Genomic DNA, 14,884 nt, shown 5'->3' on the forward strand with positions numbered 1-14,884 from the left:
ATCAAGAATCAGTCGCTAGAATCATCCCCATGTCAATCATCAAGAATCAGTCGTTATAATCATCCCAATGTCAATCATCAAGAATCAGTCGCTAGAATCATCCCAATGTCAATCATCAAGAATCAGTCGCTAGAATCATCCCAATGTCAATCATCAAGAATCAGTTGCTAGAATCATCCCAATGTCAATCCTCAAGAATCTGTCGGTAGAATCATCCCAATGTCAATCATCAAGCATCAGTCGCTAGAATCATCCCAATGTCAATCATCAAGCATCAGTCGCTAGAATCATCCCAATGTCAATCATCAAGAATCAGTCGCTAGAATCATCCCAATGTCAATCATCAAGAATCAGTTGCTAGAATCATCCCAATGTCAATCATCAAGAATCTGTCGGTAGAATCATCCCAATGTCAATCATCAAGCATCAGTCGCTAGAATCATCCCAATGTCAATCATCAAGAATCAGTCACTAGAATCATCCCCATGTCAATCATCAAGAATCAGTCGCTAGAACATCCCAATGTCAATCATCAAGAATCAGTCGCTAGAATCATCCCAATGTCAATCATCAAGAATCAGTCGCTAGAATCATCCCAATGTCAATCATCAAGAATCAGTCGCTAGAATCATCCCGATGTCAATCATCAAGAATCAGTCACACACCTTTTGCAAGCCGGGAAGTTTTTCGTTCTGGACTTTTTTGGTGGACTCTGGTTGAGACTCTGTCTGCGTCTGCAGAGACATTCAGCATACTCATCACTTTCACTTTCAACATCCCTAATTAATGTTCTCTACGACAATGGGATCATCTCCAAACAGTTTTTCCTATTTCTTACCGTTCATCTATTTTTTCTGGAAGGACTTTTTTCTCAAATGATGTCATCCTGAGGTCAGATCTGAACTTACAGTGTTCGAGTGAAACACTTACTGGGGGCTTGTTTATTGTTCAATAACATCCCTCAAGTACAGTAAGTCACCGTCTCGATACCAAAGTTTTGGTACTGGTTTGGTATATCGATACTTTTCTAATTAACAAGGACCACAACATTTTTTTTATTACTGGCTTTATTTTAACAAAAAAATCTTAGTGTACATTAAACATATGTTTATTATTGCAATCAAAGAACAATTTAGTCCTTAAATAAAATAGTGAACATACTAGACAACTTGTCTTTTAGTAGTAAGTAAGCAAACCGATGCTCCCAATTAGTCTGCTGATGTATGCAGTAACATATCGTGTCATTTATCTACCTATTATTTTGTCAAAATTATGAGGCTGTAAAAATGTATTATTAATCTACTTGTTCATTTACTTTTAATATCTGCATATTTTCTGTTTCAACATGTTTTATCTACACTTCTGTTAAAATGTAATAATCACTTATTCTTCTGTTGTCTGATACTTTACATTAGTGTTGGGAATACCAAAACTCGCTCCGATACCAAGTAGTTACAGGATCATACATTGGTCATAATTTAAGTTCTCACGTGTCCAGGGACGAATTGCCTGACTATAAACCTAATACAACTTAAATAAAAATAAAAAAAGATTTTGTGATGATAAAAAATATCGATGTAATCATGAAAAAATCGGCAGTGTGCCTTTTAATCCGGTGCGCCCTATGGTCCGAAAAATATGGTACCTGCTAGTCAGTCGCTCCCAAGTTTTGATTTTTGAGCTTCAGGGCCTGTCTGAGGTCATTCACTGGCCAGGTTCGGCCCACAAGCCGCCAGTTTAACAATACGTGAACAAAATGCGGTCGACCTTTTTAGAGTTGCATAACCAGGCTATCAATCCTCAATATGACGAAAGGTGCAACCATGCGACGTAAAGGTGCGGCCTTGCCTCATTGTTGCAAAGGTTGACAGTGACTCAGCGTTAAAACTTTCATTCCATAATCGGATAAAATACTTACTTGTGGTGTGGTTGCCCCGCCTGACGGGGGTCTCCTCTGGGGGGGTTTGGCCCGGGTCGCCGTGGGATGGTTCAGCTTGTCGCTGTCCATGTCAACGCCGTCAAAATGGTTGGCGTTTTTCTTCACCGGGGTTCTTGGCGACTTAGGCCCCGCATCACCGTTGGCTCTGGTCACAAACACAAGGTGGCGTCATATTTAAGTATCATGTAGAATAAGTACCGTATTTTTCGGACTATAAGTCGCAGTTTTTTTCATAGTTTGGCCGGGGGTGGGACTTATACTCAGGAGCGACTTATGTGTGAAATTATTAACACATTACCGTAAAATATCAAATAATATTATTTAGCTCATTCACGTAAGAGACTAGACGTATAAGATTTCATGGGATTTAGCGATTAGGAGTGACAGATTGTTTGGTAAACAATAATATTCTATATGTTATAGTTATTGAATGACTCTTACCATAATATGTTACGTTAACATACCAGGCACGTTCTCAGTTGGTTATTTATGCCTCATATAACGTACACTTATTCAGCCTGTTGTTCACTATTCTTTATTTATTTTAAATTGCCTTTCAAATGTTTATTCTTGGTGTTGGGTTTTATCATATAAATGTCCCCAAAAAATGCGACTTATACTCCAGTGCGACTTATATTTGTTTTTTTCCTTCTTTATTATGCATTTTCGGCCTGTGCGACTTATACTCCGGAGCGTTTTATAGTCCGAAAAATACGGTAAGTTTGAATATCTTGTTCTGTGACCTAAGTTAACAAGATTTTTAAATTGGAGGTCAGCAACCCGCGGCTCTAGATCTTTAGCGCCGCCCTAGTGGCTCCCTGGACCTCTTTCAGAGATTTGTGAAAATGGAAAAAGATGAAGAAAAATATACAGTATACTTATTGTTTTAATATATGGCTCTAGATCTTTAGCGCAGTCCTAGTGGCTCCCTGGACCTCTTTTAGAGATGAGTGATATTTATTGTTTTAATATATTTTCTGTAGGAGAACAAACATGACACAAATAGGGCTGCAACTAACGATTAATTTGATAATCGATTAATCTGTCGATTATTACTTTGATTAATCGATTAATAGTCGGATAAAAGAGACAAACTACATTTCTATCCTATCCGGTATTTTATTGAAAAAGAACAGCATACTGGCACCATACTTATTTTGATTATTGTTTCTCAGCTGTTTGTAAATGTTGCAGTTTATAAATAAAGGTTTATTTAAAAAAATAAAAAATAAAAACTTTAAAAAAACAAAAAAACTATGCGCATAGCATAAATCCAACGAATCGATGACTAAATTAATCGGCAACTATTTTAATAATAGATTTTAATCGATTTAATCGATTAGTTGTTGCAGCCCTAGACACAAACCTTCCTAATTGTTAGAAATTCCACTGTTTATGTTAAACATGCTTCACTGGTGAGAGTATTTGGCAAGCACCGTTTTGTCCTACTAATTTCAGCAATCCTTGAACTCATCGTAGTTTGTTTACGTGTACAACTTTCTCCAACGCTGCCACAGAAAGACGTGTTTTATGCCACTCCTTCTTTGTCTCATTTTGTCCACCAAACATTTTATGCTGTGCATGAATGCACAAAGGTGAACTTTGTTGATTGTATTGATTAAGATGGACCCTGACTTAAACAAGTTGAAAAACTTATTCGGGTGTTACCATTTAGTGGTCATTTGTACGGAATATGTACTGTATTGTGCAATCTACTAATAAAAGTTTCAATCAATCAATCAAAAAGTGCTTATCAGGCATATTTGGTCAATCCATGACTGCAAGCTAATCGATGCTAACATGCTATTTAGGCTAGCTGTATGTACATATTGTATCATTATGCCTCGTTTGTAGCTATATTTGAGCTCATTTAATTTCCTTTACTTTTGTCCTCTGTGTATTTGATTTATATTTGCATGTCTCATGACACATTATCTGGATGTAATATTGGCTGCATGTCTGATTGTTGTTTGTGTGCCATGTTGTTCCAGACCACAGCAAACGTTACCCAGCTTGCAAAGATTGTAATAAATCCATTAGAATAAGAGAGCCTGCCGTTTCCTTAAAATTGGACACACACATCTATACCTTTGGCCATTCCGAGCCAGTCATTTCCAGAAGTTATCTCATCCTGTGAGAAGCCTCCATTTTACCAATGATTTCCAATGTTGCAAAAATGTGTAGAATTAAAATAAAAATACAACATTTCTGTCAACGAAGATTTCGTAAGCCTTTAAAAGTAGGCTAATATAGCTAATATAGACACTTGTATCATGTGTTGCCTTCATTATAACACTTATATAATACTTTTAAAGTCATTTTGATAGTAGGCTAATATAGCTAATATAGACACTTACGTCATGTGTTGCCTTCATTATAACACTTATATAAGACTTTTAAAGTCATTTTGATAGTAGGCTAATATAACTAATATAGACACTTCCATCATGTGTTGCCTTCATTATAACACTTATATAAGACTTTTAAAGTCATTTTGATAGTAGGCTAATATAACTAATAGACACTTCCATCATATGTTGCCTTCATTATAACACTTATATAAGACTTTTAAAGTCATTTTGATAGTAGGATAATATAACTAATATAGACACTTCCATCATGTGTTGCCTTCATTATAACACTTATATAAGACTTTTAAAGTCATTTTGATAGTAGGCTAATATAACTAATAGACACTGCCATCATATGTTGCCTTCATTATAACACTTATATTAGACTTTTAAAGTCATTTTGATAGTAGGATAATATAACTAATATAGACACTTCCATCATGTGTTGCCTTCATTATAACACTTATATAAGACTTTTAAAGTCATTTTGATAGTAGGCTAATATAACTAATAGACACTTCCATCATATGTTGCCTTCATTATAACACTTATATAAGACTTTTAAAGTCATTTTGATAGTAGGATAATATAACTAATATAGACACTTCCATCATGTGTTGCCTTCATTATAACACTTATATAAGACTTTTAAAGTCATTTTGATAGTAGGCTAATATAACTAATAGACACTGCCATCATATGTTGCCTTCATTATAACACTTATATAAGACTTTTAAAGTCATTTTGATAGTAGGATAATATAACTAATATAGACACTTCCATCATGTGTTGCCTTCATTATAACACTTATATAATACTTTTAAAGTCATTTTGATAGTAGGCTAATATAACTAATAGACACTGCCATCATATGTTGCCTTCATTATAACACATATATAAGACTTTTAAAGTCATTTTGATAGTAGGATAATATAACTAATATAGACACTTCCATCATGTGTTGCCTTCATTATAACACTTATATAAGACTTTTAAAGTCATTTTGATAGTAGGATAATATAGTTAATATAGACACTTCCATCATGTGTTGCCTTCATTATAACACTTATATAAGACTTTTAATTTTTTGCGGCTCCAGACAGATTGTTGTTTTGTATTTTTGGTCCAATGTGGCTCTTTCAACATTTTGGGTTGCAGACCCCCGTCTTAAATGTTCCTTTATAAATGTATACACCTTCTGTTAAGTTTTCAAGGAGCTCCTTTAAGAAGGGCCTGTTTTTGTTTTCTTAAGCCTTCATGCGTTCACGTTCCGGAAACAGGAAGTAGGCTGCTCTCGTCTGTTCGAGCCTAATCTGACTCATCCTAGACTTTCCACTGTTTGCCACTAAAGGTCGGGCATCCTGGCATTCTTCTTTTTAAGAACACTATGGCAACCAAAACCTTGACTTTCTAAAGGCTTTCTACTCCTGGTGCCAAGCAAGCAGGAGGCTTCCTGGCATTTTCTCAATGACCTTTACCTTTTCATTTTTATTTTAAAGAAAGTTTTAATCAACATTAATTTGTTCTCACTTTGGTGAAAGCTTCGCAGGTTTGTCTTTGGTTGCAGGTGGGCTGAGTTTTTTGATGCTTGGAAGCTTGACTTTGGCCGGAGGATGGCTTCTCAAGTCCTTAAGCTCGTTTTTGTCATCTGTGGGAGGGAAAACATCATCATGTTATTCTACATGTAATCACTAAATATGTTGTGTTGACATTCAAATCCTGCCTTTTGCCTTGGTTGGGACTCCTTTGTCCATGGCCGGACCTTCTTTTGGTGCTGGGAAATGTAGCAAATGCTTACGATTACTCAAATCACTTATTTGCTTTGCGCTTACACTTTCAACTAAAGTTGTGTCCTGTATTGCCAAGTGTTTCAAAGAAAAGACACTTTTTGTGACAAGAATTTTTTTTTTTTTTTACAGCACAGCGACATTAGACCCTTTTCCACCACAGGAACGTTCCCATTTACCCCGGTAAATACTAATACCCCCCTGCGTTTCCACCAAAAACTACCAGAGTACCGTATTCTCCGGACCATAGGGTGCACCGGATTTTAAGGCGCACTGCTGATGAGCGGGTCTAGTCAGGTCTATTTTCATGCAAAAGTCGCACCGGATTATAAGGCGCATTAAAGGGGTCATATTAGGGGTGTAACGGTACGTGTATTTGTATTGAACCGTTTCGGTACGGGGGTTCGGTTCGGAGGTGTACCGAACGAGTACACATGCTAGTAGCGACCGGGCTAGGACAACATGTAAAAGCCAGAGCTGGAAGACCCTCCTGCCTCGTTAAAATCTCCCGTTTGGGAACACTTTGGCTGCGCGATACAACAATGGAGGACGGAGGTTTGCCGACATTGTTCAGCAGCTGCTTCTGACAACACGTCAAACATGTTGCACCTTTCCTGCTTCCGGCTCCCAGACCGTAGTCGAGGAGCGCAGGGGAGACACTCCTCCAGGGCCGATGTATTCTCGGGGGCAACACCCTTCACTCTACCCGGCAGTGGGTCTCCACAGCTCCGGACTCCAGGGTAAATGACGAGTCCGGCAATTAGTTGCAAATCGTGGCTTTATTGAGGTCTTGCACACAGCCAATCCAACAAAACACTAGCCACTCCCCGCACTTATGCTAGCGCTCCCTCACCTCGCTCGCCCACACACTCACCTCACATGCTGTCACATATTAAAGGGCCACACACACACACATACGCTACTCTCATAACACATGCTAACCCATTTGAAGCGTCACCACCGCATTCAAGCAGCCTCTCCTCGGCGAGTCAGGCAGGGCTAAAGCAATAACAAATAGATTTTGACCCACTTCTATGGTGGAAGAACAATGAGCCCATATATCCTCTTACTGCCAAGTTAGCCAGGCTGGGCGGGAAAAAAAGTTAATCTGAGGCTGAGTTGACTTGAAAGTGTTTAATGTTGCACTTTTTATATGTAGAAGAATCAATCAATGTCAATCAATGTTTATTTATATAGCCCTAAATCACAAGTGTCTCAAAGGGCTGTACAAGCCACAACGACATCCTCGGTACAGAGCCCACAGAAAAGTTTTGTCATTGTATTTAATCTGAGCAACAACTTGAGGCAGTTTAATGTTGATTAACGTGGACCCCGACTTAAACAAGTTGAAAAACTTATTGGGGTGTTACTATTTAGTGGTCAATTGTACGGAATATGTACTGTACTGTGCAATCTACTAATAAAAGTCTCAATCAATCAATCAATCAAAAAAAGCACTTTACATGTAGAAAGGTTTTGTTAAGAAACCATTCTGAGCCTTATCTTATTTAGTTTTTATTTTATATATGTTGACCACATTAACCCTGGCAATGAACCCTGTGTGTATATGTATGTTATGCCATTGTTTACAAATTTGGTAAATAACCAAACAATTTATGTTGTTTTATTTTTTTTATTTTGTTGTTTTCTTACTGTACCGAAAATGAACCGAACCGTGACCTCTAAACCAAGGTACGTACCGAACAGACATTTTTGTGTACCGTTACACCCCTAGGTCATATTATTATGATTTTTTTCTAAATGTAAAACACTATCCTGTGGTCTACATCAGTGTTTTTCAACTTTTTTTGAGCCAAACCATACCAACTTTATTTATAAAGCCCTTAAAAAACAAGCACAGTTGAAGAACAAAGGGCTGTACACCACAACGAAGTAGAGGCAAAGGACAGACTAAAAAATAACATTTAAAACAGAAGTAAAATACACATTGAAAAAGCAAATACAAATGATCTAGAGAACAATTTGTTAGATAAAAAGCAGTTAAAAAGTTAAAAACAGTTTAAAGCTCATGCTGGGTTAAAAGCCAGTGAATAAAAATGGGTTTTAAGAAGGGTCTTAAAAGTAGCCAAAGAAGGGGCCTGTCTCACATGGAGAGGGAGATCGTTCCAGAGTTTGGGCATATTTTCAAGGCATATTTTTTGCGTTGAAAAAATGCGGAGGCACACCACCAGCAGAAATCATTAAAAAACGAAACTCAGTTGACAGTAAAAAGTCCTTGTCACAATTGATGGATATGACAACCAAGCATGCATCACTATAGCTCTTGTCTCAAAGTAGGTGTACTGTCACCACCTGTCACATCACGCCCTGACTTATTTTGAGTTTTTTGCTGTTTTCGTGTGTGTAGTGTTTTGGTTCTTGTCTTGCGCTCCTATTTTGGTGGCTTTTTCTCTTTTTTTGGTATTTTCCTGAAGCAGTTTCATGTCGTCCTTTGAGCGATATTTCCCGCTTCTACTTTGTTTTAGCAATCAAGAATATTTCAGTTGTTTGTATCCTTCTTTGTGGGGACATTGTTGATTGTCATGTCATGTTCGGATGTACATTGTGGACGCCGTCTTTGCTGTCGTCCAGCATTCTGTTTTTGTTTACTTTGTAGCCAGTTCAGTTTGAGTTTTGTTCTGCATAGCCTTCCCTAACTTTCGATGCCTTTTTTTAGGGGCACTCACCTTTTGTTTATTTTTGGTTTAAGCATTAGACACCTTTTTACCTGCACACTGCCTCCCGCTGTTCCCGACATCTACAAAGCAGATAGCTACCGGCTGCCACCTACTGATATGGAAGAGTATTACACGGTTACTCTGCCGAGCTCTAAACAGCACTGACCACTCAACAACAACACCTAATTTGCAGACTATAATTACTGCTTTGCAAAAAATATTTTTAACCCAAATAGGTGAAATTAGATTATCTCCTACAGTACACCAGCGGCCACCGCTGCTGCTCATTGCTCCCCTCGCCTCCAAGGGGGTGATCAAAGTTGATGGGTCAAATGCAGAGAATAATTTTGCCACACCTAGTGTGTGTGTGACAATCATTGGTACTTTAACTTTATAATAAACCCTGATCTGTGAAATGCAGTCGAAACACAAACCACACAGGTCTACAGGAAACTTAAGTTCCAGTAACTTAAAAGTTCCTGAACCTTTGGGGAAAAAGGACCTTGTGATGAATGGACTATCTGTTTTAAAGCAATCAACGCAAAAATGGAGTCTGCAACTTGGTCTCAACTAGTCCATCATCAAATAAAGAAGCTCATGGCATTAGCTTTTGGGAGATTGATCTCCAGTACATCCGTGCTATGACAACTCTTACTAAAAGTAGCATTATTCTGCGACACCGTAAGGGACAAGCGGTAGAAAATGGATGGATGGATGGATGCACAATACAAGCATGAAGACAAGAGTTGAGGACATTCATAGATCCAAGCCAATTTAAAACAACCATAGTTCATCCAGCAAATGTAATGTTAGTGCTTGTTGACTATTTCAACAGCTCAAGAGCAGGGAAAGGAAGGCAGAACGAGGAGCAGCTTCAACCAATTGCACTGCAGTCACATCTCCCAAGGGTTTCAATCAGCGACAATCACTATTAAGACTACAGCTCTTGGGCAAACTCAATTATGGATCCAGCGTGCTATTTACTGCTTAAATCCAGTTTCTAAACTTAAATATCACATTTACGTCTCCATCCAAAAAAAGGGCAATTGCATAACACTTACTTGTATACGAGGCACTTTCAGCAACACAGGAAGCCTACCGTACCTTGAGTATTTAGAGCATTGTGCATTTCCTCTTAAGTAAAAACCACAAAGAGCAGCGAGCGACAAGACTGGAGCTCTTGTAGAGATCTGTGACAAGAGCCTTCTTTCCTCAGCCCGCACTCTCCCGTTTGCTTCCAAGACTCCCAAACAACGTCACATGACCACGCTCTCACCATCCACTTGTTTACTTTTCAGACTTCCTGGGGAACAACCACGTAATTGTGTCGGCAAAATAAAACATGACACTGCAAGGATGTGTTTTAGTGAGACGAAGGTTTGTGGCGCTCCCTATGCTTTGGAAGACGTGTTACAATACATGTCATAACCTTCTAAGTTTTACTATCATTAGACTTAGACTTAGACAAACTTTATTGATCCACAAGGGACATTTTTCCACACAGTTACGAAGGATGAAAAGGGTATATATGGTATAATGTTAATATAATGGTAATGACTTACAGTATAGTAAGTTTTACAATTATTTTATGGTATAATGGTAATGACTTACAGTATAGACAATTAGTTCTAAGTTTTACAATTATTTTATGGTATAATGGTAATATAATGGTGATGACTTACAGTGTAGACAATTAGTTCTAAGTTTTACAATTATTTTATGGTATAATGGTAATATATATAGGTAATGACTTACAGTATAGACAATTAGTTCTAAGTTTTACAATTATTTTATGGTATAATGGTAATATAATGGTGATGACTTACAGTATGGACAATTAGTTCTAAGTTTTATAATTATTTTATGATATAATGGTGATGACTTACAGTATGTGCAATTAGTTCTAAGTTTTACAATTATTTTATGGTATAATGGTAATATAATGGTAATGACTTACAGTGTAGACAATTAGTTCTAAGTTTTAAAATTATTTTAAGGTATAATGGTAATATAATGGTAATGACTTACAGTATAGACAATTAGTTCTAAGTTTTACAATTATTTTATGGTATAATGGTAATATAATGGTGATGACGTACAGTATAGACAATTAGTTTTAAGTTTTCCAATTATTTTATGGTATAGTAGTAATATAATGGTGATGGCTTACAGTTTGGACAATTAGTTCTAAGTTTTACAATCATTTTATGGTATAATGGTAATATAATGGTGATGACTTACAGTATGGACAATTAGTTGCTAAATTCTGCCCATACCTCTGCAAAATTGTGTTGCTTGATGTTTTTAAGTTAAACTTAAAGTTAAAGTACCAATACCAATGATTGTCACACACACACTAGGTGTGGTGAAATGTGTCCTCTGCATTTGACCCATCCCCTTCTTCACCCCCTGGGAGGTGAGGGGAGCAGTGGGCAGCAGCGGTGCCGCGCCCGGGAATCATTTTTGGTGATTTAACCCCCAATTCCAGCCCTTGATGCTGAGTGCCAAGCAGGGAGGTAATGGGTCCTATTTTTATAGTCTTTGGTATGACTCGGCTGGGGTTTGAACTCACAACCTACCGATCTCAGGGCAGACACTCTAACCCAGTGTTTTTCAACCACAGTCTGGTGTGCCGTGTGAGATTATCTAATTTCACATATTTGGGTTAAAGACATTGTTTGCAAACCAGTAATTATAGTCTGCAAATGATGTGTTGTTGTTGAGTGTCGGTGCTGTCTAGAGCTCGGCAGAGTAACCATGTAATACTCTTCCATATCAGTAGGTGGCAGCCGGTAGCTAATTGTTTTGTAAATGCAGGTAAAAAGGTGTCTTATGCTTAAACCAAAAATAAACAAAAGGTGAAGTGCCCTTAAGAAAAGGCATTGAAGCTTAGGGAAGGCTACGCAGAACGAAAGTAAAACTGAACTGGCTACAAAGTAAACAAAAACAGAATGCTGGACGACAGCAAAAACTTACTGTGGAGCAAAGACGGCATCCACAATGTACATCCGAACATGACATGACAATCAACAATGTCCCCACAAAGAAGGATAAAAACAACTGAAATATTCTTGATTGCTAAAACAAAGTAGAAGCTGGAAATATAAGACATGAAACTGCTACAGGAAAATACCAACAAAAGAGAAAAAGCCACCAAAATAGGAGCGCAAGACAAGAACTAAAACACTACACACAGGAAAACAGGAAAAAATTCCAAATAAGTCAAGGCGTGATGTGACAGGTGGTGACAGTACACCTACTTTGAGACAAGAGCTATATTGATGCATGCTTGTTTATGGTTTAAAGTCATATCCAACAATTGTGACAAAGACTTTTTACTGTCAACTGAGTTTATGATTTCTGCTGGTGGTGTGTCTCCGGATTTTTTCTACGCAAAAAATGTGCCTTGGCTCAAAAAAGGTTGAAAAACACTGCTCTAACCACTAGGCCACTGAGTAGGTGGTTTCCAATCAATCTCAAATTGTATGTGCTTGTCTGTCCCCAAAAAGTGTGTACTAAATGTCGTAGTAATTTGGCAAAACACCCTCAAGTTACAGTGGGTATTTTGTACAGTGTTGAGCAGCGTGAGAAATTTCAAGTCAGTCCGACTTAAGGAAATGTTTCAGGGTTTACAAACAGCGCCACTCTGTGGTTTACTTGTTAGCAAACATGTAACATGGGGTACAGTTTTTTGCCAAATCTTTACCCTTTTGTGTCAAACGTTTCTGGAGTAGACTGTAATGAACAGTAAGCCTCAGTCCAGTATTCGTCTATCTTCAACAAACTGAGTAGAAAGCAGACGTCCGCCAAGGCTGCACTATTCTAAATGTTTGATCATTTGAAAATTTCAAAACCAGTCTGGCCATACCGTTTCACTCCAGCTTTGCACAATGAGCTTCATATCCTGGATTTGGTTGGTTACTGCCCCAGTTGGCCCTAATATTAGTTTATTTGTAATGGCTAAAAATGTGACAAATTCTTCTGATTTTCATGGACATTGGTTGTGTAGTTCCTGTGCCATCGGGGTAACTAACAAACAAAACCAATCAACCCAAAAACATAATTCAAAACAATACTGTAACTCTTAATTTTTTTTTTGGTGGAGGTAGCAATGTTAATTATTTATTTTTTATTGTTTGAGTCAAGTATGTAAAAGCATCATGAACTTCCAAAGTACCTTTGTCTAGCCTGAACAACGCAGTATTGTAACCACAAAAACAAAGATTGCAGGTTGCACAAAAAGTCAGGACTCATTACAACCTTTACTTAGCAACAAAAGTTTCTAAAACACTTAGTTGTAACAATGTTCTCTCAAACAAAATTGCCACCTTGCACTTGTCACAGTTACTAAATTTCAACTATGTCAACCAAACCCTAACCCTTACTTTTTTGTTGTTGTTGTTCTAGCCAGCGGTGAAGACGTTGGCTAAATCAGGCGAAGCTCTATCCTAAGCTGAAACCAAACCACAAGCCACATTCTCTTCTTTGTCAGGCCAATTGGACATTAACAGATAATGTTTAAGGTGTTTACAGTGTTTAATTCCATCAATTAAAAATAATGTCCAAAGACATTGTAAGTAAAACCCCAAAGCTAAATACAGCGTTTTGTAATTTTAATTACTGGTCCTGTCAAAATGTAAGAAACCCCAAAGCTCACGACAGTGAGTTCTAGTTCTAGTACTGTACCTTTCAAAATGTACAAACAAGCTTGTGAACATGGTGACAAGCAACCCATGAAAAAGTTCCACCAATGCTAACCACAAACATATGATGAAACACAAATAACTCATTCTCTAAAAGTTTGAAGTGCATTCCAGTACAAACTCAGTGTCATAACCTCCTAATTAAAATGTGTACCAATGCCGCTTTGTTTGTTCACATTCCATAAAATGCACTATTTACCTGCAACTTCCTTGTTGATGCTTCGTGCAGGTGGTAGGCTCGCGTTGCCAGCCTGGAGTAGAACAGACCTCAAGTTACAGGTGGTTATTTTGTAAAATTCAAAACACTTAATTTGACGCGCTTTTCAAATGAGGGACTTTTCGGGGAGTATTTCCAAAATACGGAAAACCCCCGCGTAACTGCATGCTGAGCCAGGAACCGCTGGCTGCATTTAGACATACAAACAAAATGAATTACTTTAAAGTAGCGTGTCCACACGTTCATTGTCGCTGGCGGGCTGACCACAAACCTCCTCACTGTCCATTGGTGGTATCACCATGACGAAGTTGTCAGGGAAGAATCCACAGCGTCCGTTCAACTCGCCCTCCCACCAGCCTTCATCTTCTGTTTCCTTTAAATGGACATGGAAGTCACATTTAAATCAAAGGCACTTCCTTTGTGATGTCAGATAGCTTTCTTAAGAGATAACACACCAAACAAGGCTGAACCCATGTCCGCCATTATCAGTTAATCTCTTCATTGATTCCTCAAATATCTCCGCTTATTCAAGATGACTGCAACAGTTACTGTCATCGAAACATGTCCGTGAAAGAGGTACGACTGGTTAAGCCAGTGTTGAACAAAATGACGATGGCAGTAACCGTAATGAACACACACATTGGAGGTACAAATAAGTCTGTGCTTAGACCTTTCTCAGTATGACGACGTTATCTCCAGTCTTGAGATCCAGCTCGTCTTCAGCTCTGGCCTCGTAGTCACACAGGACATGGCAACACTCCACCACTGAGTATTGAACAAAGATATCCTGATTACAAAACAATGACTTTGTTTGTGGTGATAGTTCATCTATTCACCTAATTTCGTCCCACCTTATCAGTGATTATTTGCACATCAGAGGCCATCTACACCAGACCTGGGCAAATTAAGGCCTGGGGCCGTTAAGCTTTTCAATCTGGCCCGCCGGACATTCCCACATTTTTTTTAGATCTTGAAGATGGAAACTGTAGCTGTTATTATGATGTGCAGTGATGTTTTCAAATGACCGGAGGCCTTGAACTATACAAAGTGTTTCAATGGTTGGAATCTGTGCCAGTGTTCTGTACTACATCGTAGTGTGCTGGGGGGGGGGGGGGGGGCAGCATATCTAAGAAGGACAGCTCCAGACTGGAGGAACTGATCAGGCGGGCCCGTTCTACGATGGGAATAAAACTGGACTCACTGGTGACG

At 38.2% G+C, this 14,884-nt stretch overlaps 1 protein-coding gene across 3 annotated transcripts in view; it reads right to left on the bottom strand.

Moving 5' to 3' along the window:
* sh3d21 (SH3 domain containing 21) overlaps positions 1-14,884 on the bottom strand; it is a 31,546-nt gene that overhangs the window by 4,313 nt on the left and 12,349 nt on the right. For 2 of the 3 annotated variants that reach the window (XM_062062392.1, XM_062062391.1), the window contains exons 8-14: positions 14,346-14,440; positions 13,947-14,048; positions 13,658-13,709; positions 6,014-6,064; positions 5,821-5,938; positions 1,919-2,084; positions 666-734 (exon numbers count right to left, since the gene is read on the bottom strand). In XM_062062392.1, the coding sequence (XP_061918376.1) occupies positions 666-734; positions 1,919-2,084; positions 5,821-5,938; positions 6,014-6,064; positions 13,658-13,709; positions 13,947-14,048; positions 14,346-14,440 (653 nt within the window). The remainder of the gene's footprint in view (positions 1-665; positions 735-1,918; positions 2,085-5,820; positions 5,939-6,013; positions 6,065-13,657; positions 13,710-13,946; positions 14,049-14,345; positions 14,441-14,884) is intronic. The other variant, XM_062062393.1, reaches the window with a different exon arrangement.

Source organism: Entelurus aequoreus, linkage group LG11, assembly GCF_033978785.1.
Source record: "Entelurus aequoreus isolate RoL-2023_Sb linkage group LG11, RoL_Eaeq_v1.1, whole genome shotgun sequence".
NCBI lineage: Eukaryota > Metazoa > Chordata > Actinopteri > Syngnathiformes > Syngnathidae > Entelurus > Entelurus aequoreus.